Consider the following 25693-nt stretch of genomic DNA (forward strand, 5'->3'; position numbering starts at 1 on the left):
AGGAGCCTATGGCAGTAAATGGTGTGCAGGAGGTGCAGGGAAGTGATTTTCTTTCTAAGGAAAGTTTGCTTCCTGGTATTCCAGAAGAGCAGCGATTAAACCTGAAAACTCAGATCCGCAGTGCTTTGCAAGCAGCAGTGGCCAGCGAGCAATTGAGTCTTTTCTCTGAATGGTTAAGAAACATTGAACAGGTGGAGGTCAAGGCCATAGACTTTACCCAAGAGCCCAACTGCATTATGTGCACCTATCTGATTACCTCAGTGAAATCTCTGACAGAAGAAGTAACCGTCACTATTAAAGGCATTGATCCTCAAATGGCTGACTTGAAAACTGAACTGAAGGAGGCGTTGTGCTCTATATGTGAGGAAATGAACATTTTAACAGCTGAGGAGCCTGGAATTGAGAAAGGAGCCACAGTAGTCTTGCAGGAAGATGTTTCTTTTTCCAGTTCACAGAAGCTTGAAGCAATCACTGAACCAGAAGCTGAATCTAAGTACCTTGTCTCGAAGGAAGAGATCAGTTATTTTAAGGTGGAGAGTCAGGTCAAAGCTGTGGGTACCACAACTGCTTCTGCTGCTGTTTCTGATGAAAAACAGGATGAGCTACCAAAACCATCAGAGGAAAAAGAGAAAGTCTCTGAAGGTGGTACTGAGGAGGTTGGTACAGTAGAGATACAGGAAGCTGAGGATGAGGAAGACAGGAAGCTTGGAGAAGATGGTCCTGATGTACAGACGCCCTTGGTGGACACAATTGCCGAGGAAGGTGACATCATAAGCCTCACGTCATGCATAACAAACGCCAAAGAGGTGAATTGGTATTTTGAGAGTAAACTGGTCCCTTCAGATGAAAAGTTCAAGTGTTTACAGGATCAAAATACATACACGCTAGTCATCGACAAAGTAAATAGAGAAGAGCATCAAGGGGAATACATGTGTGAGGCCTTGAATGACAATGGAAAAGCAACAACTTCAGCAAAACTCACTGTAGTCAAAAGAGGTTGGAATTTTAAGGATTCAGTGGATCAAGCTCTAACATTCACTGGGTTGTAGTGATTTAGGTTTCATCACTGAGTTTTCACTTACCTGCCATTGCCAGAATTTATTTAGAGTAAAAATGAAATCACAGACATAATCATGGTTAGTAACTCTTCTCCTTTTTCCTTACTGCCTCGCTGGGTGGTACGTTATAGTTATCCTGCTATTTATTTTAAAAAATTAATGTATTTTCATATATTTCATAAAACTGATAAATGTTTTCAGTCTATTTCTATATGAAAATACTTTAATGATATGTAATCAAAAGCTGTCAGTGAACACCTAGTTACCCTGAAATCGTCAGTCTCGTTCTTAAATTCAAAATAACCATGATTAATTGTCTGTGTTTCTCATTTCGATGTCTTTTTTTTTTTTTTTTTTTGCTATTGTTTCACTACATCACTTTATTTAGTACATCATGTTTCTTTCACGTTATTCTGAGTTTTCCTAGTCAGCATGGTATATTAAAAAAAATATATCATGTTGTTATGCATGTAAGCCAAAGCATCACATTTTTCACAATTCACTGGAAAATAACAATTGAATATGTTGAAAGCTGCTCATTGTCGTCTTTTGCCTTCAGTGATCTTTCTCATTTTCCAGTCACTTGTCTTAAACTGCTGCAATCCATCTCACCAATTTTCAACTGTTTTACTCCATTAACAGCAACCAAAGTTAGAAGGAAAAGAAAAATGTGAGGTGCCTAGTAAGGAGGCGTGCTAACAGCCTCTGCTTCCCTTTGCAGCTGCTCCAGTGATCAGGAGGAGAATTGAGCCCCTGGAAGTAGCCCTGGGCCACCTCGCCAAATTTACCTGTGAGATCCACAGCGCCCCCAATGTCCGCTTCCAGTGGTTCAAAGCTGGACGAGAAATCTATGAAAGTGACAAGTGTTCTATTCGGTCTGCAAATTACGTCACCACCCTGGAAATCCTGAGAACCCAGGTTGTTGACTGTGGCGAGTACACCTGCAAAGCTTCCAACGAGTATGGCAGTGTCAGCTGTACAGCCACACTGACTGTGACAGGTAAATGCCAAACGCTGACAGATGTCGTTCCATTTCATATTATTGCCTATTTGACTTCCATACAGGTGCAGGAAGTGTGTGTTCTACCAACTGGAGAGACCAACAGCAACGTGGTAACACAGTGGCTCCTGCAGAGCCTATGAGAGATGAGAAATGTTTGTTTCTCATTGTTTCTCTTGTTTAAGGTCCTATTTCTGACAACAGCTAAAGAAAAAAATAACTTTTTATTTCAAGAGGATGTCAAGGAATCCTACAAGCAGTGACTCCTGATAGTTTGGTTTAGGTTTTTTGTTTTGTTCTCTTTCTTTTCTTTAAATAGTCTGGCTTGCCCCTTAGTATAAAAAATTTTCAGGACACTTTGGTGCTGCTAAAAAAATAAATGATGTCCCAATATATTTCATAACTTGGAATCAATTAACCAATTAAGAACAGGAAAAAGCAGAACAGAAAACTAAGGACAGAGCATAAGACTAAAATTAAACAAATCCTAATAAGAGATAGGGAGGTATTACAGGACTCCAAGCTAGGATTCTCACCCTAGGCTTTATTACTAATTTAAAAATAAGAATAACTACACAAATATTCTTTTCTTAGTTTCCTAATAATATACAGGATGACTGTCAAGTAGGTAACACTCAGGTGTTTGAATTCCCTTATTAGCAAAAAAGATTAGTAGCTCTTTCCTTTCTCTCCCTTCCTTCCCTCTCTGTCTCTCTTGCCTTCTTTCTACTAAGGGAAAATGTGACCGTGAGCTTATGAATGATGGTTTGGGATCAGGGGTAGCAATGATTTGTGCTGTTGATAGAAGCCATGCACAAGTGGGCCTGTCTTTGCTCTTCTTTTTCTTTTTGAAGTTTAGTTGATTACCATATTACCTTGATCATCTTTTCCAATGAGAGCATGGAGGGGAAAGACAAATGCAGCACCTGTCATTGACTTGAAAAAGACGACGATACCCACAGCTTCCTCTCCTCCACAACTCTTCCATCGGAAACTCCACACCCCAGGCCCACAGTGACCCATTCAGTGGTTTTTGCTTTGTGATCAAAGAATATCTACACCACCAAGTGCATGGCATTATTCTTAATGACACTTTGGGAAATTTCTTTATCCAAAATAGGACTGTTCAGTAATGGAACTAACACTGTTGCTTCAAGTCACAGAGGAAAGAAGAAAGAGGAGGATTTTTTATTTTTTAACCAAAAAGAGAGGTTCCTAAAGGCTTTCTTCCAGATGCAGAATGGACATAGAAAATTACTGCTATATGTATTTTTACAAGTTTGAAATGGTTTAGCAGATGCATTTATAGTTGAAACATGAGGGTTAGATTTTAAAAAACTATTCAGACCTTTTCTATTATTCACTTAATATCCCTCCTCTTCAGAAAAGTCAAGAACATTTTCTTTATATTCCTTATACAGTCTTCTGATTTGCAGAATTAAGTACCAGTTGAATTGCTTATCAGATAGTTCAAACAATTAATCAGCTACTAAAATGGACAGATCTTTAGCAATTGTAAGTTAATGTTGTGAAATAAAAGAAGAACAAATCTTTTATTTAAAGTTTTAAGTGCTGTCTTGCTCCGCTATAAAAAAAATTCTCGTCCCTTTCCTTTGATGCATCTTTTCATTTTCTTAATAGATTACCTTACTTTAAATAATGTCTCAGGTCTATCTAAAGCTATAACTCATCTCTTCTCTTTCTCGGAATATGTAATTACAGCAGGAGCTTTGTGGGGACAAAACATAACACTGAAAACATTTCTCTTACAGAGGCGTATCCACCAACCTTCTTCTCCAGACCTAAGTCCGTAACGACTTTTGTGGGTAAGGCAGCCAAGTTTCTCTGCACAGTGACAGGCACTCCCGTGATTGAAACCATTTGGCAGAAAGATGGAATGGCCCTCTCACCTTCCCCTACCTGCAAGATTTCAGATGTAGACAACAAACACATTTTAGAGCTCTCAAATCTTACAGTTCATGATAAAGGAGTTTACTCCTGTAAGGCTTCTAACAAGTTTGGAGCTGACACCTGCCAAGCTGAGTTGGACATAATTGACAAACCACATTTCATTAAAGAACTGGAGCCTGTACAATCAGCTATCAATAAGAAGATCCACCTTGAGGGCCAAGTAGATGAAGACAGAAAAGTCACAATTACGTGGAGCAAAAATGGGCAGAAGCTCCCCCCTGGGAAAGATTATAAGATCTATTTTGAAGATAAAATAGCTTCACTTGAGATCCCTCTGGCCAAACTCAAAGATTCAGGAACCTATGTTTGCACAGCTTCCAATGAGGCTGGAAGCAGCTCCACTTCAGCGACAGTAACTATCAGAGGTAAGAAGTGTGTGAACGATGTTTCACTCCCTTCTCTGCAGGGATGCCTCAGTAGACAAATTGTTGACACACTGCAGTCGGCGCATTTTGTGATGAAAATGATTTCATCTCAGCAATTGTTTTGGTTTGGGGAAATCCTGAAATTGTTTATATTTTTTAGTCTTTTTCAGAATTCACTTACTCTTGTTCATTTCAAGCTGTCTGCCATTAACATAGCTTGCTTAAAACTACTTCTAAGAACTTTGAGTGTCTAGACAATCCTTAAATATCTTCTTTCATAAAATTGCTCTTTGTCTAAGTAGAATTTGTTTAGTTTAGTTTTTGTTTATTTTTTAAATCAAGAGTCTGGGAAAACATTTTGGAGTCATAGAAATATGGAAAGCTATTAAGTATACCACAACCTGTTCAGGAATTTCATGAAGATATTGTGTGTGTGTGTTGTGTGTGTCTTTTTATTGTGTGATGTCTACTTTGTTTGTGTGTGCTTTATGCTTCAGATGTCTTTTCCTTTTCTTTTCTGTTAACCTCATATAGAGCCACCATCCTTTGTGAAGAAGGTGGATCCTTCTTACTTAATGCTCCCAGGTGAATCAGCACGCCTCCACTGCAGGCTGAAAGGCTCACCTGTGATCCAGGTTACTTGGTTTAAAAATAACAAAGAACTTACTGAGAGTAACACAATCAGAATGTCCTTTGTCAATTCTGAGGCTGTCCTTGACATTACGGATGTAAAAGTTGAAGACAGCGGGACTTACTCGTGTGAAGCAGTGAATGACGTCGGCAGTGACAGTTGCAGCGCTGAAATAGTTGTCAAAGGTTTGTTGACTTGGTCATAGTCCATTGGTTTTTGAGACAAGGTTTTCTTTTTACCTGTTTGTAACACGTAACTTATACAATCCTTTCATGCTTTTGTAGAACCTCCTTCTTTCATCAAAACTCTTGAGCCTGCAGACATAGTGAGAGGAACAAATGCCCTCCTTCAGTGTGAAATCGCAGGCACTGGACCATTTGAAATTAGCTGGTTCAAGGATAAGAAGCAAATTCGAAGTAGTAAAAAGTACAGGTTGTTTTCTCAGAAGTCCACTGTGTCCCTGGAGATCTTTTCTTTTAATAGCGCGGACGTTGGTGACTATGAGTGTGTGGTTGCTAATGAAGTTGGGAAGTGTGGCTGTGTTGCAACCCACTTACTAAAAGGTTAGTGCTTGAAAAATTCACCTCTCTTTAATAAATTGTCAAAATAGCTTTCTTAGCTCAAGGAAGTAAAATGGGTACATTCTCCTCTTCTCCTAATTTTTGAAAATACGTTTTGCCTTCGGTTTGACCTAGGACCCTGGGAACACTGCAGTCTTTATCTTGAGGCCAGTGTAAATATTGAGTCTCTGATGGTGGTGGTGATTTAGTTGCTAAGTTGTATCCAACTCTTGCGACCCCATGGACTGTCGCCCACAAGGCTCCTCTGTCCATGGGATTTTCCAGGCAAGAATACTGGAGTGGGTTGCCGTTTCCTTCTCCAGGGGATCTTTCAGACCCAGAAACTGAACCCAGGTCTAGAAAAATGAATTATGCAATAAGCAATTTTGTCAGCTGATAGCTGTGTATCTTTGCATCTTCTTCTTGCATGGAAGTGTAATACCTCTTAAATTGGATTTCTTTTTCTAATCAATCAACACTATGGACTAGATAAATGTAATCGAGATAAAATTCTTGCATGCACATGGTGTCACAGTGTTTGGGAATGATCAATTTTATATGCTGTCTTTCTTTAACTAGAACCACCAACCTTTGTAAAGAAAGTAGATGATTTTACTGCACTGGCAGGACAGACGGTTACTTTACAAGCTGCCGTGAGAGGGTCAGAACCCATTTCTGTCACATGGATGAAGGGACAGGAGATCATTAAAGAAGATGGAAAGATCAAAATGAGCTTTGCCAGTGGTGTGGCAGTCTTGATAATCCCTGATGTGCAGATTAGTTTTGGTGACAAATACACATGCCTGGCTGAAAATGAAGCCGGAAGCCAAACGTCTGTTGGGGAATTAATAGTTAAAGGTTCGTGGAGGAACATTTTGAATTGATATTTCTTTTAAAAATGAAACCTTAATCAACACTGCAGAATTCTAACTATTTAATACCATTGTAGAACCCGCTAAAATCATTGAGAGAGCAGAGCTGATCCAAGTGACCGCAGGAGACCCAGCCACGCTGGAGTACACAGTCGCAGGCACCCCAGAACTCAAGCCAAAATGGTACAAAGATGGGAGACCTTTGGTCGCCAGTAAAAAGTATAGGATAAGTTTCAAAAACAACGTTGCCCAACTCAAATTTTATTCAGCTGAACTGCACGATAGCGGCCAGTACACGTTTGAGATTTCCAATGAAGTGGGCAGCAGCTCCTGTGAGACAACCTTCACTGTCTTAGGTTAGTATCCGTAAAAACCTGTGCTCCCATATTCCTTTGAAAGCCAACTGACAACCAACACTAAAATCACTGCGCCTTTCCACATTGTTCTTTCTTCTCTTCTTGTACCATGAACAGATCGAGACATTGCTCCATTCTTTACCAAACCCCTTCGAAATGTGGACAGTATGGTTAGTGGCACCTGCAGACTGGACTGCAAAATTGCTGGCTCCCTCCCCATGAGGGTGTCCTGGTTTAAGGATGGTAAAGAAGTAACCTCCTCTGACAGATACAGAATAGCCTTTGTGGAAGGCACAGCCTCTTTGGAAATAAGCGGAGTAGACATGAGTGATGCCGGGAATTTCACCTGTCGAGCCACGAATTCCGTGGGTAGCAAAGACTGCAGTGGAGCCCTGATTGTGCAAGGTTGGCTGGAGACTGTGCCTTTCATTCTTATGTAAATGATGTTCAAATTAAGGTATCTTCCTTTCAATGGCACCTCTTAACTCTTTGAAATTCTTTCTTTACACTCCTTTAGAACCACCCAGTTTTGTAACTAAACCTGCATCAAAGGACATCCTGCCTGGCTCAGCTGTGTTCCTGAAGAGCACCTTCCAAGGGTCTACCCCTTTCACAATCAGATGGTTTAAGGGTGACAAAGAGCTGGTTTCTGGTGGAAACTGCTATATCAACAAAGAAGCTTTAGAAAGTTCCCTGGAACTATATTCAGTAAAAACCACCGATTCAGGCACATATACCTGTAAAGTCAGCAACGTGGCTGGAGCTGTGGAGTGCAGTGCAAACTTATTTGTAAAAGGTTTGCAGAATTTCCTTGACATCTTTGAGCTACCGTTGTTAGTTCTTGCCTCTTTCTCATGCCTCTGAATGACTTCCTTCCACAGAACCTGCCACATTTGTTGAAAGGTTAGAGCTGTCCCAGCTCTTAAAGAAGGGAGACACCACCCAGCTAGCCTGCAAAGTCACGGGCACCCCTCCAATTAAAATAACATGGTTTGCAAATGATAGAGAAATTAAGGAGAGCAGCAAACACAAAATGTCTTTTGTGGAGTCCACTGCGGTTCTACGACTTACAGATATTGCTGTCGAAGACAGTGGTGAATATATGTGTGAGGCTCAAAATGAGGCTGGCAGTGACCACTGCAGTAGCATTCTGATAGTCAAAGGTTTGTGTTCACGTTGTCTCTTGTGTTACCAAAGTTATGGCCCGGGGCACCGACTCCACTCCCATTAACTCAAAATAATTCCTTTCCCCTGTAGAGTCACCTTACTTTACCAAGGAATTTAAGCCCATTGAAGTGTTGAAGGAATATGATGTCATGTTGCTGGCTGAGGTGGCAGGCACGCCTCCCTTTGAGATCACTTGGTTCAAAGACAACACCACACTGCGAAGTGGCAGGAAGTACAAAACCTTCATTCAGGATCGGCTGGTTAGCCTGCAGATCCTCAAGTTTGTTGCTGCGGACGTGGGTGAATACCAGTGTCGGGTCACCAATGAGGTGGGCAGCAGCACCTGCAGTGCCAGGGTGACTTTAAGAGGTTAGTGTCAGTGCTGATGACAGACTGGCTTTTCTTTGGAGTCGATGCTTTTTGTTAAGCTGGTTTCGCTCTGGAGTTGGTATTGATTGAGAATTCGTTCTTCCATTAGAACCCCCAACCTTTGTAAAGAGGATCGAGAGCACCAGCTCCCTTAGAGGAGGCACCGCTGCCTTCCAGGCCACGCTGAAGGGCTCCCTGCCCATCACGGTGACTTGGCTAAAAGACAACGAGGAAATCACTGAAGACGATAACATAAGAATGACCTTTGAGAACAATGTGGCAAGTCTGTACCTCAGTGGCATTGAAGTCAAGCACGATGGGAAATATGTTTGCCAGGCCAAAAACGATGCAGGAATACAAAGGTGTTTCGCAGTACTCTCAGTAAAAGGTTGGTTCAGAAAGCTCACTGTGGGTTCTAGGGAAAAAATGCAGATGTAAGCCTTTAACCAGAGCCATTCACAACCCACACCTATCCCTTTGTTTTCCATAGAACCTGCAACAATCATTGAAGAGGCTGTGTCTATAGATGTCACCCAAGGAGACCCTGCCACTTTGCAGGTTAAATTTTCAGGGACTAAGGAGATTACAGCCAAATGGTTTAAAGATGGCCAAGAACTGACACCGGGCCAAAAATATAAAATCAGTGTCACTGACACTGTCTCTATACTGAAGATTATTTCTACAGAAAAGAGAGATAGTGGTGAATATACTTTTGAAGTCCAAAATGATGTCGGGAGGAGCAGCTGCAAGGCTAGCATTAATGTCTTAGGTTGGTACAGCTTTTCTATGGCGAGGAACTGGGCATTTCTATGCTCTTTCATCTCTTTCAATTTTAGAAAAAAAGTATAAATCAGTAGATTGACTTTTTTTTTTTCATTGCGTAGATCTTATCATACCTCCGTCATTCACCAAAAAGCTGAAGAAAATGGACAGCATTAAAGGGTCTTCCATTGACTTAGAATGTATAGTGGCTGGGTCACATCCCATAAGCATCCAGTGGTTCAAAGATGACCAAGAAATAACAGCTAGTGAAAAATACAAGTTCTCTTTTCATGACAACACTGCCTTCTTGGAAATCAGTCATCTGGAAGGTTCAGACAGTGGCACCTACACTTGTTCTGCCACTAACAAGGCTGGACACAACCAGTGCAGCGGCCATCTGACCGTCAAAGGTTGGCAAATTTTGTCTCTGCCTCTCGAGAACTTGCTGCTCTCTGATTTCTTAATTCTTTCCTTGACTGATCAGTTCTAAAATAAACCTTCCTTTCCCCTTTCGCTTCTTCTTCTTTCACCCCAGAACCCCCTTACTTCCTGGAAAAGCCACAGTCACAAGATGTCAATCCCAATACAAGGGTTCAGTTAAAGGCACTTGTGGGTGGCACTGCACCCATGACAATAAAGTGGTTTAAAGACAACAAAGAGTTGCACTCTGGAGCGGCTCGCTCAGTCTGGAAGGATGACACCTCCACCATCCTGGAGCTCTTTTCAGCCAAAGCTGCCGATTCGGGGACCTACATCTGCCAACTGAGCAATGATGTTGGCACAGCAACCACTAAAGCCTCTCTCTTTGTGAAAGGTCTGGTCTCTCTATCTTCTCACTGTCTTGCTTGCCTAGATTTTCTTCAGGGTAGCGGGCTTGAGAAAACAGTTTTGCTCATTGGTCTTTAGTATAAAAAATGTTCACCATCACACGTTTTTCCCCATCTTTAGAACCTCCTCAATTCATTAAGAAGCCCAGCCCAGTGCTAGTGCTGAGGAATGGACAGTCCACGACATTTGAATGCCAGATAACAGGCACGCCTGAAATCAGAGTTTCTTGGTATCTGGACGGGAACGAAATAACAGCTGTTGAGAAACATGGCATTTCCTTCATTGATGGTTTAGCCACTTTCCAGATATCTGGGGCCAGGGTGGAAAATAGTGGGACTTACGTCTGTGAAGCTCAAAACGATGCAGGCACTGCAAGCTGCAGCATTGAGTTAAAAGTGAAAGGTGCGTTACTGCTTCTCATTTCCATTCTGGCTATGCTCCTGGCTGGTCCTTGGGTCTTCCCTGGAGTAAACGATTCTCTGTCTCCTTTTTGAATCTTTAGAGCCTCCCACCTTTATCAGGGAGCTGAAACCCGTGGAGGTAGTCAAAGATAGTGATGTGGAGCTGGAGTGTGAAGTTATGGGAACATCTCCATTCCAAGTCACTTGGCTGAGGAATAACAAGGAAATTCGGAGCAGCAAAAAATATACCCTGACTGACAGAGTGTCAGTGTTTAATCTCAACATAAACAGATGTGACCCTTCAGACACTGGTGACTACCAGTGCATCGTATCCAATGAAGGCGGCAGCTGCTCTTGCAGTGCTCGAGTCTCTCTGAAAGGTCAGTTGGATGCAAAGGAGCTGGCTGCCCAGTACAAATTCTGTAAAGTTTTCATCTTGTGATGATGGGTAGGAGTTCAGATAAACTTCCTCTTCTCATACTGTCTACTTTAATCACAGAGCCACCCTCGTTCATAAAGAAGATAGAAAACATCACTACTGTTTTGAAAAGTTCTGCCACCTTTCAGAGCACTGTGGCGGGCTCTCCTCCCATTTCTATCACCTGGCTCAAGGATGACCAGATTCTGGATGAAGATGACAATGTTCACATCTCCTTTGTGAACAGCGTGGCCACACTTCAAATTAGATCTGTGGATAATGGACACAGTGGGAGGTACACGTGTCAAGCCAAGAATGAGTCAGGAGTTGAGAGGTGTTACGCTTTCCTTTTAGTACAAGGTGTGTGAGCTAGCCCCTTTCAGAGTTATTCTCTGGAGACAGTTTCACAAGCAATAACCCTTTTTCCATGGAATTATGAGTGCAACTCATCCATGTTTCCATTCTTACTACAGAACCCGCTCAGATCATAGAGAAAGCTAAATCTGTCGATGTAACTGAGAGAGACCCAGTGACCTTGGAGTGTGTTGTGGCTGGAACGCCAGAACTCAAAGTCAAGTGGCTTAAAGATGGGAAACAGATTGTGCCTAGTAGATATTTTTCGATGAGTTTTGAAAACAACGTGGCCAGTTTTAGGATTCAGTCAGTAATGAAGCAAGACAGCGGCGAGTACACTTTCAAGGTGGAAAATGACTTTGGAAGCAGCAGCTGCGATGCCTACCTGAGAGTGCTAGGTCTGTACTCTCGGCCCCCGTCAGATCCCTTATGTATATTATGTCCTTGGTAAACGAGTGGCAATGATTAATGGGTGTTTTTTGTTGTTTGCATTGGACAGATCAAAATATTCCTCCATCATTCACCAAAAAGTTAACCAAAATGGATAAAGTGCTAGGCTCTTCCATTCATATGGAGTGCAAAGTTTCTGGCTCACTTCCTATTAGTGCTCAGTGGTTTAAGGATGGAAAAGAAATATCTACAAGTGCAAAATACAGACTCGTCTGTCATGAGAACACTGTATCACTGGATGTGAACAACCTGGAATTAGAAGACACTGCGAATTACACATGCCGAGTATCAAACGTAGCAGGGGATGCAGCGTGCAGCGGCATCTTGACTGTAAAAGGTTAGACTTTCTTAACCTCTTCTAGCTCTTCTCTCTGGTTGCTTTTAAATGTAACACTCTTTGCTGGTGTCCTTTAAAACTAAAAATCGCCATAATTCTGTTTCTTTAGATACATCTGTATTGAGTTCAAGAAATATTCAGTCATTACCTCTTTTCAGTAGTGTTTTCTTACATGGCCTTAAAACTGTTGAAATAATCCAACTACAAGGCATTTAATCATATGCATTTCTCTTCAAATCTATAGAACCTCCAAGCTTCTTAGTGAAACCTGAGCGACAACAAGCCATACCTGACTCTACAGTGGAATTTAAAGCTGTGCTAAAAGGAACACCACCATTTAAAATCAAGTGGTTTAAGGATGATGTGGAACTTGCCTCTGGACCTAAATGTTTCATTGGCTTGGAAGGGTCAACTAGCTTCTTAAATCTCTACTCAGTGGATGCCTCCAAGACTGGACAGTACACTTGCCAAGTTACCAATGATGTTGGTAGCGACTCTTGTACCACAACATTGCTTGTGACAGGTGTGCAAGTTTGATTGTTTTATGTTTCTGTCTGCCTGTGGCTCTGGTCCTTTCTCTAATCTTTTACAATGCATCTACCCAGTCAAGAAAATACCCTTCTATTGGCCAGGCATTGTTCATGTTTCATGTTTTTCTTTTGTACTACTTAACTGAACTTGTGTTATTTATATCTGTTATGTTCCCTCATAATCTCCTCTTTTCTTCACTCTCTAGAACCACCAAAGTTTGTAAAGAAACTAGAAGCGACCAAAATAGTGAAAGCAGGTGACTCAGCACGACTTGAATGCAAAATAACTGGATCCCCAGACATCAGAGTTGTGTGGTACAGAAATGAACATGAACTCCCAGCCAGCGATAAATACAGAATGGCTTTCATTGATTCAGTGGCCGTCTTACAGATGAATTATCTTGGTACTGAGGACACTGGGGATTTCATTTGTGAGGCTCAGAATCCTGCTGGCAGCACAAGCTGTAGCACCAAGGTTATTGTAAAAGGTAGAAACCTCTTTCTTCTCTTCCTCATTACCTGAAGCCCACCTTCTTCTCCTCTGGCTATCAGAGCTCTTCATTGTTTTACGGTCATCTTTAGCTTCCATTTGAGATCATAGGACATTTTCCCAAATAGTATCATTTCTGTTTTTAGATGTTTTTCTTAAGATTTGCTCACATATAGATAATCATTCTGAGATATTTTTCTTGTTATGCCAATATCATAATTCTTTTTTTTTAATTTTATTTTATTTTTAAACTTTACATAATTGTATTAGTTTTGCAAATATCAAAATGAATCCATCACAGGTATACATCACCTCAACATATTAGCCAAGCAGTTCAAATTTGATGTTTCAAACACTCAAAAAAGGAAGACATTTTAAAATTAACTTTTGCCTTCAGTCAACTTATAAATATATCATCATCCTCAGCATGATCTTTATCTTTTATTTAAAACAAAGACTATTTGCCACATATATCCCAAGTTTCAAGCAATAGAGGTTTTAACCTTACATTTACAACAGGATAATTATATTGTTTTTTCTCTCTCAAAACTAGTTCCTAGTTTTTAAAATAAGATCACTATACTGTGTTGTAAATAGTACTAGTATTTTCCAGAATTTTTGTCACAGAATCTGTTTGTCATATTGTGAGGCAATTATTGCAAAAACCACTTGTTGATGTGGAAGACTTAGAACACAGATGGTGTGATAACTTCCAAGTATCCCAAGAGTAAAGCACATACAAAAAAATTTCATCCCTGAAGTCAGGACCCCATACCTCATACAGATCATAATAATCCTTACACTTGGCTTTAGAGGTGTGTTTGGTTTTTGTTTTGTTTTACAATTTCACATCAATCTTTACTAAATTAGTAAAGTGGTGTAGACAGAATGTTGAGCTGCTCAGTAAGGTTGTCTGGGGTCTGGTCTGGGTCCTCAGCCAGTGAAGCCAAGTGATTCTGTAAAGGCCCTATTGCTTCTCTGAGGCTATTATTCTTCAGCACTAAAGTCATAGTGCCAGACCTGTGTTAGTAGTTTGACTCTTTCTTCCAATTTTTAAACAAAGAAATAAAAACATTATATGAAGTTAAGTAGCCTAGTTCATGAGGAATTCTTATTTTTTACAGAACCACCTGTTTTTAGCAGCTTCCCTCCTGTGGTAGAAACCCTTAAAAATGCTGAAGTTAGTATTGAATGTGAACTTTCCGGAACACCACCATTTGAGGTGGTTTGGTACAAAGATAAGCGACAACTCCGGAGTAGCAAGAAATACAAGATTGCATCCAAAAATTTCCATGCAAGCATTCACATTCTCAATGTTGACACTTTAGACATTGGTGAATACCACTGTAAAGCACGGAATGAAGTGGGAAGCGATACTTGCATTTGCATTGTAAAACTAAAAGGTAAGCATTATTTCCTGCACGTGGCAGAAATGGCAGGAACATGCAAAATGGTTATTTGTTTTCTCTTTTTCATTATCTGGACAATCTTTCCAACAATCTCCATCCATCTTTCCCTGTTCAGAACCACCAAGATTTGTCTCCAAGCTGAACAGCCTCACAGTTGTAGCTGGTGAGCCTGCTGAGTTACAAGCATCCATAGAAGGCACCCAGCCTATTTCTGTCCAGTGGCTTAAAGAGAAGGAAGAAGTGGTTAGAGAAAGTGAAAACATCAGAATTACATTTGTGGAAAATGTTGCCACTCTGCAGTTTTCAAAAGCAGAACCAGCTAATGCTGGGAAGTATATCTGCCAAATCAAGAATGACGGTGGAATGAGGGAGAACATGGCCACGTTGACTGTTTTAGGTTGGTACAATATGGTGCAGTAGTTCTCTGATATAAGGAGGTGCCAAACACTGAGACGACTTACTAAGAGATAGTGGCAGAATTTCCTTTTTTTAATTTCTAGAATATATCAATCCTCACCTATCTCAAAGGTTTATGGAAAAGGACCTTTCAGGCACTCTTTTCTGTGTCTGTGATCCTAACAAAAATTAACCATTTTTATTATTTTCTTGATGAATTAGCAGAGAAAATCACGACTGTCTTTTGTTTAACCATGAAAAAAATGAGAGTCCAACATATGCTACAAGGAGATTTTTTTTCTCAAGTGTTACTGTTTAAGCTGACAAAAACTCCAAAGATCAAAGTTTGATAAGAATGACTTGCACTTTCATCTTTGGGCATATTCATTTTTAATTTTGCAGTTGTTTGAAAAACAACTTTGAAAAAGCTGTCTTTAGCTCCTTAAAGTAGAGCAACAATACTGAGCAATTCACAGGAACATGTGGGCTTTGTTCTAGAGAGGGTCAAGTACAAATCAATATATGACATTGAATTATTTCAGAAGTTGAATAATGCAAAAACATATTTCTTAATAACTCCTATAATTTCATGACAGCATGTAATTATGGATTCTCATTTTAAGGTCTAGAGAAAGAGGGCCTGAAGATATCCATATAATTGAAAGAAACAGTGTTAATGAATTTGATAGTAGAGACAAGGTGAAGCTAACAGTTTTTAACAGATGGCTATCACGTTTTATTTCAGAACCTGCGGTCATTGTCGAGAAAGCAGGTTCAATGACAGTTACTGTAGGAGAAACGTGCACTCTGGAGTGTAAGGTGGCTGGCACTCCTGAACTCTCAGTCGAATGGTACAAGGATGGAAAGCTGTTGACCAGCAGCCAAAAACACAAATTTAGCTTCTACAACAAAATCTCTTCCTTGAAGATTCTCTCTGTTGAAAAGCAGGACGCAGGCACATACACTTTCCAGGTTCAAAATAATGTTGGCAAAAGCAGCTGCACAGCCGTGGTCGATGTTTCAGGTTAGTTGTGACATATTCTTCCCATTGCTTCAGCAAATTCCTTTCACAAGCTTTCTTCCCTCGAGTCTCTGCTGTTCTTTCAAACCTCAAGTCTCTTGCCTCTCCTCATGCAGACCGAATGGTTCCTCCCTCTTTCACACGAAGACTGAAAGATACCATTGGAGTGCTGGGTACATCTTGTATCTTGGAGTGCAAAGTAGCCGGATCATCACCAATCTCTGTTGCCTGGTTTCATGGGAAAACCAAAATTGTCAGTGGAGCGAAGTACCAAACTACATTTTCAGATAACATCTGCACATTGCAGCTCAATTCTCTGGACTCATCAGATATGGGCAGTTACACATGTGTGGCTGCTAATGTCGCTGGGTCTGATGAGTGCCGTGCAGTGCTGGCTGTACAAGGTCAGTGTCAGACACTCACATCCTTTCTTACAAGTTCTTCTTTGGGTGCCCATCCCTGCTGACACATTCAAAAGGCATCTTCTTTTTGATAAAAATCGCAACTAAATCTGAAACTTACAGGATCTTTTCATTGTCCTCCTTGCTTGTATAGAACCACCCTCTTTCGTGAAGGAACCTGAACCTTTGGAAGTACTACCAGGCAAAAACATCACCTTCACAAGTGTTATTAGAGGAACCCCTCCATTTAAGGTCGGCTGGTTCAGAGGTGCCAGAGAACTGGTGAAAGGAGACAGGTGCAACATCTATTTTGAAGACACTGTGGCAGAACTGGAATTATTTAATGTGGACATCTCTCAGAGTGGGGAATACACCTGTGTGGTTTCTAACAACGCTGGCCAAACATCCTGCACTACCCGTCTCTTTGTAAAAGGTTTGCTCCAGTCTTTGTGCTTCCTGCTTTTTAAGTGGCATCTTTGTTCGTGTTTTTACTGTGTTTAACGGCTATGTTTTGTCACTCCCCAGAACCAGCTGTGTTTGTGAAGAAACTGAGTGATCACTCTGTAGAACCAGGGAAATCCATCATTTTGGAAAGTACCTATAAGGGAACACTCCCCATTTCAGTTACATGGAAAAAGGATGGTTTCAACATAACACCGTCTGAAAAATGCAGCATAGTCACAACAGAGAAGACCTGCATCCTGGAAATTCTGAACAGCACAAAAAGAGATGCAGGACGGTATTCCTGCGAGATTGAAAATGAGGCGGGAAGGGATGTTTGTGAAGCCCTGGTATCTACATTAGGTGTGTTTCTTATTCTCCAATGATTGGCATTTGTCTAACGTGAGGCGTGGTTTGTGTGGTTTTCTTTAATCCCAGTTGCTGATCGTGAACCTTTCCTCTTTAGAACCACCTTATTTTGTTACGGAACTGGAGCCTCTGGAGGCATCAGTGGGAGATTCCGTTTCTTTACAATGCCAAGTTGCTGGGACCCCAGAAATTACAGTGTCTTGGTACAAAGGCGATACCAAGCTACGGCCGACTCCTGAATACAGGACTTATTTTACAAACAATGTGGCCACACTTGTTTTTAATAAAGTGAACATCAATGACAGTGGAGAGTACACATGTAAAGCAGAAAACAGTATAGGAACTGCCTCTTCTAAGACTGTCTTCAGAATTCAAGGTGATAATTTTATTTTACGAGTTAAGGAATTTCTTCTTCCTTATCTTCACACTTCCCTTTATGGGGACATTTTTGTTTCACGTACTAATGCCTCCAGTATTACTTGTCTTCCTGCAGAGCGCCAGCTCCCACCTTCCTTTGCAAGACAACTAAAGGACGTTGAACAAACTGTTGGGTTACCAGTTACCCTCACTTGTCGACTGAATGGCTCCGCACCCATCCAAGTGAGCTGGTACAGAGATGGGGTACTTTTACGAGATGATGAAAATCTACAGACATCGTTTGTAGATAATGTGGCAACTTTAAAAATTCTGCAAACAGACTTGAGTCACTCTGGCCAATATTCTTGTTCAGCTTCTAATCCACTTGGAACAGCGTCTTCCAGTGCTAGACTGACAGCAAGAGGTTTGTTCCGATGTTACTCTTTTTCTCTTTGTAAACCATGACTTCCTATTCATTGTCAAAGTAGAAATAGCCAATAAAGAACAACAGCAAAAAGTATGCTGATTTTTCTTCTCATCTTCCAGAACCTAAGAAATCTCCCTTCTTTGACATCAAGCCTGTATCTATAGATATTATTGCTGGGGAAAGTGCTGACTTTGAATGTCATGTTACTGGTGCTCAACCAATGCGAATTACTTGGTCAAAAGATAACAAGGAGATCCGTCCTGGAGGAAACTACACAATTACATGTGTGGGAAACACTCCCCATTTGAGAATTCTTAAAGTAGGCAAAGGAGACTCTGGTCAATATACTTGCCAAGCAACCAATGATGTTGGCAAAGACATGTGCTCAGCTCAACTCAGTGTAAAAGGTATCTCTACATGGCACTGACCAATACTTATTCTCTCCCATCTTACATAATTTTCTTCAGAAAAGTTTCTTTATTTTTTAAATGTTTGGGATGAACTAACTAGATCATATTAGAATTTGTATATTAGTGTTGGAGGCAAAGTTCTCCAAAGTTAATCAAAGTTCTATTTTCCTTTTTATTTTGTTTTTTAAAGTAGTGTATCTCTAAGTATAATCTTATCAGAGTGTTGTTTATGTGAAATTTGTTAAATGTCATTTCCTCTCTTTTTTTCACTCTTTTCCTGTTATATGGCATTCTGAATTATCATTTTGATCAAATACTTCTATAATACATTAACTTACATGTTTTAGTTTCTATATCCAGACTACAAGGTTAACTTGTCAATTAAATTCTCTATTAAAAATAGTAAAAGTTTATTTAACAGAAAAAAAATATATTTTATCATGAAATTCTCAGAAAGTACATATATTCTTAATAATAAACAAGATAAAATTAGGTATTTATAAAATCTTAAGCTACAAACATAAGCTGTTTCTTCCTTTGACTTACTAGAACCTCCAAAGTTTGTTAAGAAATTAGAAGCTTCAAAAGTTGCAAAGCAGGGAGAATCCATCCACCTGGAATGCAAAATAAGTGGTTCTCCAGAAATCAAAGTTTCATGGTTCCGAAATGACAGTGAACTTCATGAGAGCTGGAAGTACAACATGTCTTTTGTGGACTCTGTGGCAGTGCTCACCATCAATGAAGCCAGCGCAGAGGACAGTGGGGACTATATCTGTGAAGCCCATAACGGAGTTGGGGACGCCAGCTGCAGCACAGCCCTGACCGTCAAAGGTTAGATACACTGAGTCCCTTGCTTTCTTCCTTCTCCTCTGCCCTGGATTCTTTCTCAGCAGTGTTCTGAGCTCCAAAACAAAAAGGCCAGTGAAGGGGATTTGCTTGCAATTCTTAAACTAGCTTTTATGACTTGTCATTTCTTATGTTCGTTTACTGTCATATGGTCACTCCAGGCACTGAATGATTTAAAGTCTAACATATTTTCCCTTTTCTTAGGCAAATGCGCTCATTGTTTATCTCCTTTTCTTCTGGTAGCACCTCCTGTTTTCACCCAGAAGCCTTCTCCAATAGGAGCCCTTAAAGGTTCTGATGTTGTATTCCAATGTGAAATTTCGGGAACTCCCCCATTTGAAGTGGTGTGGGTTAAAGATCGAAAGCAAGTTCGAAGCAGCAAGAAGTTTAAAATCACCTCAAAAAATTTTGATGCAAGTCTTCATATCCTTAACCTGGAAGCCGCCGATGTGGGCGAATATTACTGCAAAGCTACTAATGAGGTGGGGAGTGACACATGTGTTTGCACCCTCAAGTTCAAAGGTTTGTATCCATGGGCCCCAAAATATATGCCTCTTGCTTTCATCTTTTCTTGCTTGACCAATAATGTATTTGGCTGTGATTCTCATCTTTCTTCTCTAACCTCAAATTTCTTTCATTAGAACCCCCACGATTTGTGAAAAAGCTTAGTGACACCTCAACCCTGGTTGGGGATGCTGTTGAGTTGCGGGCTGTAGTGGAAGGCTTCCAGCCCATTTCTGTCGTCTGGCTGAAAGATAAAGGTGACGTCATCAGAGAGAGTGAAAACACTAGGATTTCATTTGTTGATAATGTTGCAACCCTCCAACTTGGGAGCCCAGAGGCATCTGACTCTGGAAAATATGTGTGTCAAATCAAAAATGATGCTGGAATGAGAGAGTGTTCAGCAATCTTGACTGTCCTAGGTTAGTAACAAAGTGCAGCCTGAGGGGGAAAATGTCCATTTGCTTGACCTATGACATCGCCTGCAAATCTTATTCTTACCCAGTAATATACTGAGTATACTCTTGGTTTGAAAGATGACTTTGTGTTCAATGCAATATACTTCTTCTTTTAGAACCAGCCAGAATCATTGAGAAACCAGAACCCATGACTGTCACTACTGGAAATGCTTTCGCATTAGAATGTGTAGTGACTGGAACACCAGAACTTTCAGCCAAGTGGTTCAAAGATGGCAGAGAAATAGCTGCAGACAGCAAGCATCACATCACATTCGTCAACAAAGTGGCTTCGCTTAAAATCCCGTGTGCAGAAATGAGTGACAAGGGGTTATATAGCTTTGAAGTGAAGAACAGTGTTGGTAAGAGTACCTGCACTGTTTCTGTCCACGTTTCTGGTGAGTAATATGAGGTTTTCATGAACATATCATTTTCCCTGGGGGAAAAAATAAAGCTTCTCTTTCAACGGAAAACTACGCTTCATCCACACAGATCGGATTGTGGCTCCTTCCTTCATCCGCAAGCTGAAGGACATCAACGCCATCGTCGGGGCCTCAGTGGTTTTGGAGTGCAGAGTCTCCGGCTCCGCCCCCATCTCCGTGGGTTGGTTTCAGGATGGCAATGAGATTGTCAGTGGGCCTAAATGCCAGTCCAGCTTTTCGGAAAACGTTTGCACTTTGAATCTGAGCTTCTTGGAGCCCTCTGACACAGGCACATACACGTGCGTGGCCGCCAACGTGGCTGGGTCAGATGAATGCTCGGCGGTCCTGACTATCCAAGGTCAGTGTTCAGGGGCCAGACCACTGCTTCTCCAGCGCCTCCACCACGTGACTTAGTGCCTGCCTTGTGGGGGATTTCTGTATTTTGTCTTCGTGCATAGTCTTAGTTCCTTTTTCTTCAAGTAGCAAAAAGCACTGCTTACTTGGATTCCTTTTTTCTCTTGATCTTCCCCCTTCCCTGGGGTCTCTAGAACCACCTTCTTTTGAACAAACCCCTGACTCTGTGGAAGTGCTCCCTGGAACGAGCCTCACATTCACCAGTGTCATCAGAGGCACCCCGCCTTTCAAGGTCAAATGGTTTAAAGGCAGCAGGGAGCTGGTGTCCGGGGAGTCATGCAGCATCTCTCTGGAAGATTTTGTCACGGAACTGGAGCTATTTGAGGTGGAGCCCTTGCAGAGCGGGGACTACTCCTGCCTTGTGACTAATGACGCTGGCAGTGCCTCCTGTACCGCACATCTTTTTGTGAAAGGTTTGCCCTTTCCTCCTAAAGCACATATCTTTAACATTTTTTCTGATTCTTCACTTGAAGATGTCAATTCTGCCTCTGTGTTTTCTCCTCATAGAACCGGCCACCTTTGTGAAAAGACTGGCCGATTTCAGTGTCGAGACAGGAAGCCCCATCGTTCTTGAGGCCACGTTTACGGGTACACCTCCCATCTCGGTGAGCTGGATGAAGAATGAGTTTGCCCTTACACAGTCTCAGAATTGCAGTATTACCATGACAGAAAAATCTACCATCCTGGAAATCCTCGACAGCACAATAGAGGATTACGCACAGTACAGTTGCCTAATAGAAAATGAGGCCGGTCAAGATATTTGTGATGCTGTGGTGTCTGTCTTAGGTGTGTTGACAGTTATCTCTTCTTCTTGCTCTTTTCTTTCTTTCAAAACATCTTCTTTTAGTTAGTGCGCCTGATTGATTATCATCCTTTCTACCTCAGAACCGCCTTATTTCATTGAGCCTCTGGAACACGTGGAAGCAGTCATCGGAGAACCTATAACTTTACAGTGTAAAGTGGATGGAACCCCAGAAATCAGAATTTCTTGGTATAAAGAACACACAAAGCTACGGTCAGCTCCTGCATATAAAATGCAATTCAAAAATAACGTTGCCTCCTTGGTGATCAACAAAGTGGATCACAGTGACGTGGGAGAATATACCTGCAAGGCAGAAAACATTGTGGGAGCGGTGGCTTCTTCGTCCGTGCTTGTTATCAAAGGTGATGACAGTTTTCTCTGCAAGTCTCACTGTGTGTTGACAGATCCATTTTCTTAAAAACATCACAATGTTAATGGATTGAAATACGCCATGGTTGTTTTCTCTCTTGTAAATAAGGATTGTCTATAACTTCTTTACAGAGCGCAAACTTCCACCTTCCTTTGCAAGAAAACTGAAGGATGTTCAGGAGACTCTTGGCTTCCCAGTTGCATTTGAATGTCGCATCAATGGCTCAGAACCTCTCCAAGTGTCTTGGTACAAGGATGGGGTACTTTTGAAAGATGATGCTAATCTGCAAACATCTTTTGTTCACAATGTAGCAACTCTTCAGATTTTGCAAACTGACCAGAGCCACGTAGGTCAGTACAATTGCTCGGCTTCGAATCCCCTTGGGACTGCTTCATCCAGCGCGAAGCTCGTCCTCTTAGGTGAGTAACTCATCACATGACCTCTTCGTTATAAAGCAGCTTCACTGCACCCAGCCACCAAGGACTGGTGCCACATAGTGTCTGCTCCACGTCTGACAGCACAGAAACTGAAGTCACCGTGTTGCTCTTCATTCTTTCCAGAGCATGAAGTACCTCCTTTCTTTGATCTCAAGCCTGTGTCAGTAGATCTGGCTCTTGGAGAAAGTGGTTCTTTCAAATGTCACGTAACTGGAACTGCACCAATCAAAATCACTTGGGCTAAAGATAACCGAGAGATTCGTCCTGGAGGCAACTACAAGATGACTTTGGTTGAAAATACCGCCACTCTGACGGTTCTCAAAATAGGCAAAGGCGATGCTGGGCAGTACACCTGCTATGCAAGCAATGTCGCCGGAAAAGACTCTTGTTCTGCTCATCTGGGTGTACAAGGTACTTGTTGGAGCAAAATAGCAAGGGCTCATTTCAACTTCTAACACTATAGGAGGAAGTGTGTACTTGAAAAATGTGTTTAGGACTAGGGTTTAGGCTACAGTCCATGGGGTCTCAAAGAGTTGGACATGACTGAGCAACTTCAGTTTCATGGGCCAGGCTCTATGGGAGGTGTTAGGCAGGCTACAAGTTTATAGTTTACAGTTTACAGCAAATCTAGGGTCTTCTAAATGGGAGCAAGTTTTTAATTTAAAAAAAATATATAAAACTGGTCAAACATGGGCTGAGGGTCCATTTTCAATGGCTAAAAATAGAGACTAGAGAGAGAACAGGAACTTTTCACAGAATTGTAAGATAATCCAAGTTTGAAAGAAACTATCTTAGGACAATAAAAGGAAGTTGTCTTGAATGATATTTTTTTCCACAGTAGTTTGTAAATTAATGGTTTTGTTCCTCACCTCAAACTATAAAGCCCTTCAAGAAGAGTCAGATTGTGTCAAATTCTTCTCTTCTGCTAGCCTCACTTAAATAATAGTGGAAGTCAGGGGACTGGAGAGTACATTAATATCTTACATCATGGAAGGCAACCATGTCTCAAGGTAGCAAAAACAGTTCCTGTCTGCTGTGGTCAGAAATTAACTCAGTGAGCTGCTGGTCTAACTCATGAGAGCATTTTTAAAGACTTTTTGTGGTGACAGTTTATAAATAACTTGAAATTAAAATAGAGTTAGATTCAGCAGCCCATGTGCCCTGTGATATATTGCTAATTATTTTATCTCTCTAAACTTGAATTTTCTGATTCAGTTAATGAAGAAAGTATTGCTCTCCCCACTTCAAAGGGCTATCATAGAGGTTGAAGAAATATCTATTAAAGTCCTATAGGAGAAAATAGCACTTTAAAATATTAAGATATCTGACCCAGTTTTGCTACTCTGACTCTTCCTGGCACATAACTGGCAGCCATAGGAAACGACAGACCTGTACTGGTTCACATACAAGAAAGTAATCAAATGCTCTTAATCCCTGTAAACCATAGAGTGCTTTCACCAACAGATGCACACTCTGCCTCTGATCTTGCACAAAGAAGTGATTCTTTTGCTGGTAGGAGGATTGCACAAGGATTAATGTCTCTTCCTTCCTTTTGCAATAATATTTAATGTGGGTGCTTACAAAAGTAAAGGCATTTTACTTCAGGATTAGATTTCACTTACCTATTCTTTCTTGAACTATAGCAAATAAATATGTTTTCCAGAGCTAAAGACCTCTCTTTTTGAGTTTTCCCTTCATCCTGAATTATACGTGTCTTTCCCATCTCTTCCCTTGTGTTTTCTTTCTTGCTTCCATAGAACCGCCCAGGTTCATTAAGAAGCTAGAACCTTCAAGAATCGTGAAGCAAGATGAATCTACAAGATACGAATGTAAAATAGGAGGGTCTCCAGAAATCAAAGTTTTATGGTACAAGGGCGAGACTGAAATTCAAGAGAGCAGTAAATTCAGAATGTCGTTCGTGGACTCAGTGGCAGTGTTGGAAATGCACGGGCTCAGCGTGGAAGACAGTGGCGACTACACCTGCGAGGCCTGCAATGCCGCCGGCAGTGCAAGCAGCACCACCTCCTTGAAAGTTAAAGGTCAGCTCTTCGCTCTCTTTGTAAATTGGGATATAATTGCTTTGCAGTGTGGTGTTTGTTTCTGCTGCACAACAGTGTGAATCAGCCATAAGTATACAAATACCCCCTCCTTGAGCCCCATTCCCCATCCAACCCCTCTAGGTCATCCCAGAGCACCTAGTTGAGCTCCCTGGGCTATATATACAGCAGCTTCCCACTAGCTATCTGGGACAAAGTGGGAGAGTAGCATTTACCCATCTTTTATGTCTTGCACATCCTAGCTGTCCTCTCAATTCCCTGTTGGACTCTCCAAGGTTCTAAAAGTTTTAAAGGATACAATAGAAAATTGGAAGTGATACTCTCTATGTTGGACTAGACAACTGATTTTTACTTGTAAATACATACTTAGAGAATACAGCCTAATTCCCCTTTCTTTCTAACTTGATTTTCTTCCAACTTTAGAACCACCCATTTTCCGCAAAAAGCCTCATCCCGTTGAAACACTGAAAGGAGCTGATGTTCACCTTGAATGTGAGCTTCAGGGCACTCCCCCATTTCAAGTTTCATGGCATAAAGACAAGAGAGAACTTAGGAGTGGCAAAAAGTACAAGATCATGTCTGAGAACTTCCTGACGAGTATTCACATTCTGAGCGTCGATGCCGCGGACGTTGGGGAGTATCAGTGCAAAGCCACGAATGATGTGGGAAGTGACACCTGTGTGGGCTCCATCACTCTGAAAGGTTAGAGTGACTTCAGCCTCTCGTGCTTACTAGTATTTTCCTTCTAACTTTAATACCCTGTTGACCCCTCAGCTCTGGCTCCATCCTTCTCCACTAGTGTCTCTTCTACTTTCCCCCTTTCTCCTTTCCTAAATCTTTTTATGTTTAGTGTGCATTTCAAATCCTACTAAATACCCTTTTAAACAGTTTTCCCAGTAGATTTTGATTGGATTAGAAAGCTAGAGAAGCAAAGGTGTTCAACTCCTTCTGCTTAACACAAACTCTAGGAGGGTTCCCTGGTGGTCTAGTGGTCAGGACACGACACTTTCACTCGGTGGCCTAGGATTCAATCCCTGGTCAGGAGATTAAGATCCCACAAGCCTTGTGGCAAGGCCAGAAAAGTACAAAACTCTAATGCATTCTTGCTCCCACTCACCAGAAATGCCTCTTTAAGAAATGCAAGGAGTGCATGATCACTAGTTTGATTCCTGGCATTGATGGCTTTGAGGGAAATACTCTTAGCCCCACACCTTTTAAATCTCTTTTTTTTTTTTTTTT

The 25693-nt window shown here is 41.2% G+C and overlaps 1 protein-coding gene across 1 annotated transcript in view; it reads left to right on the forward strand.

Moving 5' to 3' along the window:
• Window positions 1-25693, forward strand: part of TTN (titin) — a 275334-nt gene that overhangs the window by 68136 nt on the left and 181505 nt on the right. The window contains 42 exon segments of the mRNA XM_010859754.1: window positions 1780-2058; window positions 3831-4394; window positions 4929-5210; window positions 5310-5588; window positions 6165-6443; window positions 6535-6813; window positions 6931-7218; window positions 7331-7609; window positions 7695-7976; window positions 8071-8349; window positions 8459-8737; window positions 8840-9118; window positions 9234-9521; window positions 9647-9925; window positions 10060-10341; window positions 10442-10720; window positions 10840-11118; window positions 11232-11510; window positions 11612-11899; window positions 12144-12422; window positions 12636-12917; window positions 14044-14322; window positions 14444-14725; window positions 15470-15748; window positions 15862-16149; window positions 16301-16579; window positions 16672-16950; window positions 17054-17332; window positions 17450-17737; window positions 17860-18147; window positions 18700-18981; window positions 19240-19518; window positions 19638-19919; window positions 20072-20350; window positions 20445-20732; window positions 20923-21201; window positions 21296-21574; window positions 21674-21952; window positions 22092-22379; window positions 22521-22808; window positions 24155-24436; window positions 24878-25156. Of these exon segments, the coding sequence (XP_010858056.1) occupies window positions 1780-2058; window positions 3831-4394; window positions 4929-5210; window positions 5310-5588; window positions 6165-6443; window positions 6535-6813; window positions 6931-7218; window positions 7331-7609; window positions 7695-7976; window positions 8071-8349; window positions 8459-8737; window positions 8840-9118; window positions 9234-9521; window positions 9647-9925; window positions 10060-10341; window positions 10442-10720; window positions 10840-11118; window positions 11232-11510; window positions 11612-11899; window positions 12144-12422; window positions 12636-12917; window positions 14044-14322; window positions 14444-14725; window positions 15470-15748; window positions 15862-16149; window positions 16301-16579; window positions 16672-16950; window positions 17054-17332; window positions 17450-17737; window positions 17860-18147; window positions 18700-18981; window positions 19240-19518; window positions 19638-19919; window positions 20072-20350; window positions 20445-20732; window positions 20923-21201; window positions 21296-21574; window positions 21674-21952; window positions 22092-22379; window positions 22521-22808; window positions 24155-24436; window positions 24878-25156 (12108 nt within the window).

This window comes from Bison bison, unplaced genomic scaffold (genome assembly GCF_000754665.1).
Source record: "Bison bison bison isolate TAMUID 2011002044 unplaced genomic scaffold, Bison_UMD1.0 scf7180017864460, whole genome shotgun sequence".
Classification (NCBI taxonomy): Eukaryota; Metazoa; Chordata; class Mammalia; order Artiodactyla; family Bovidae; genus Bison; species Bison bison.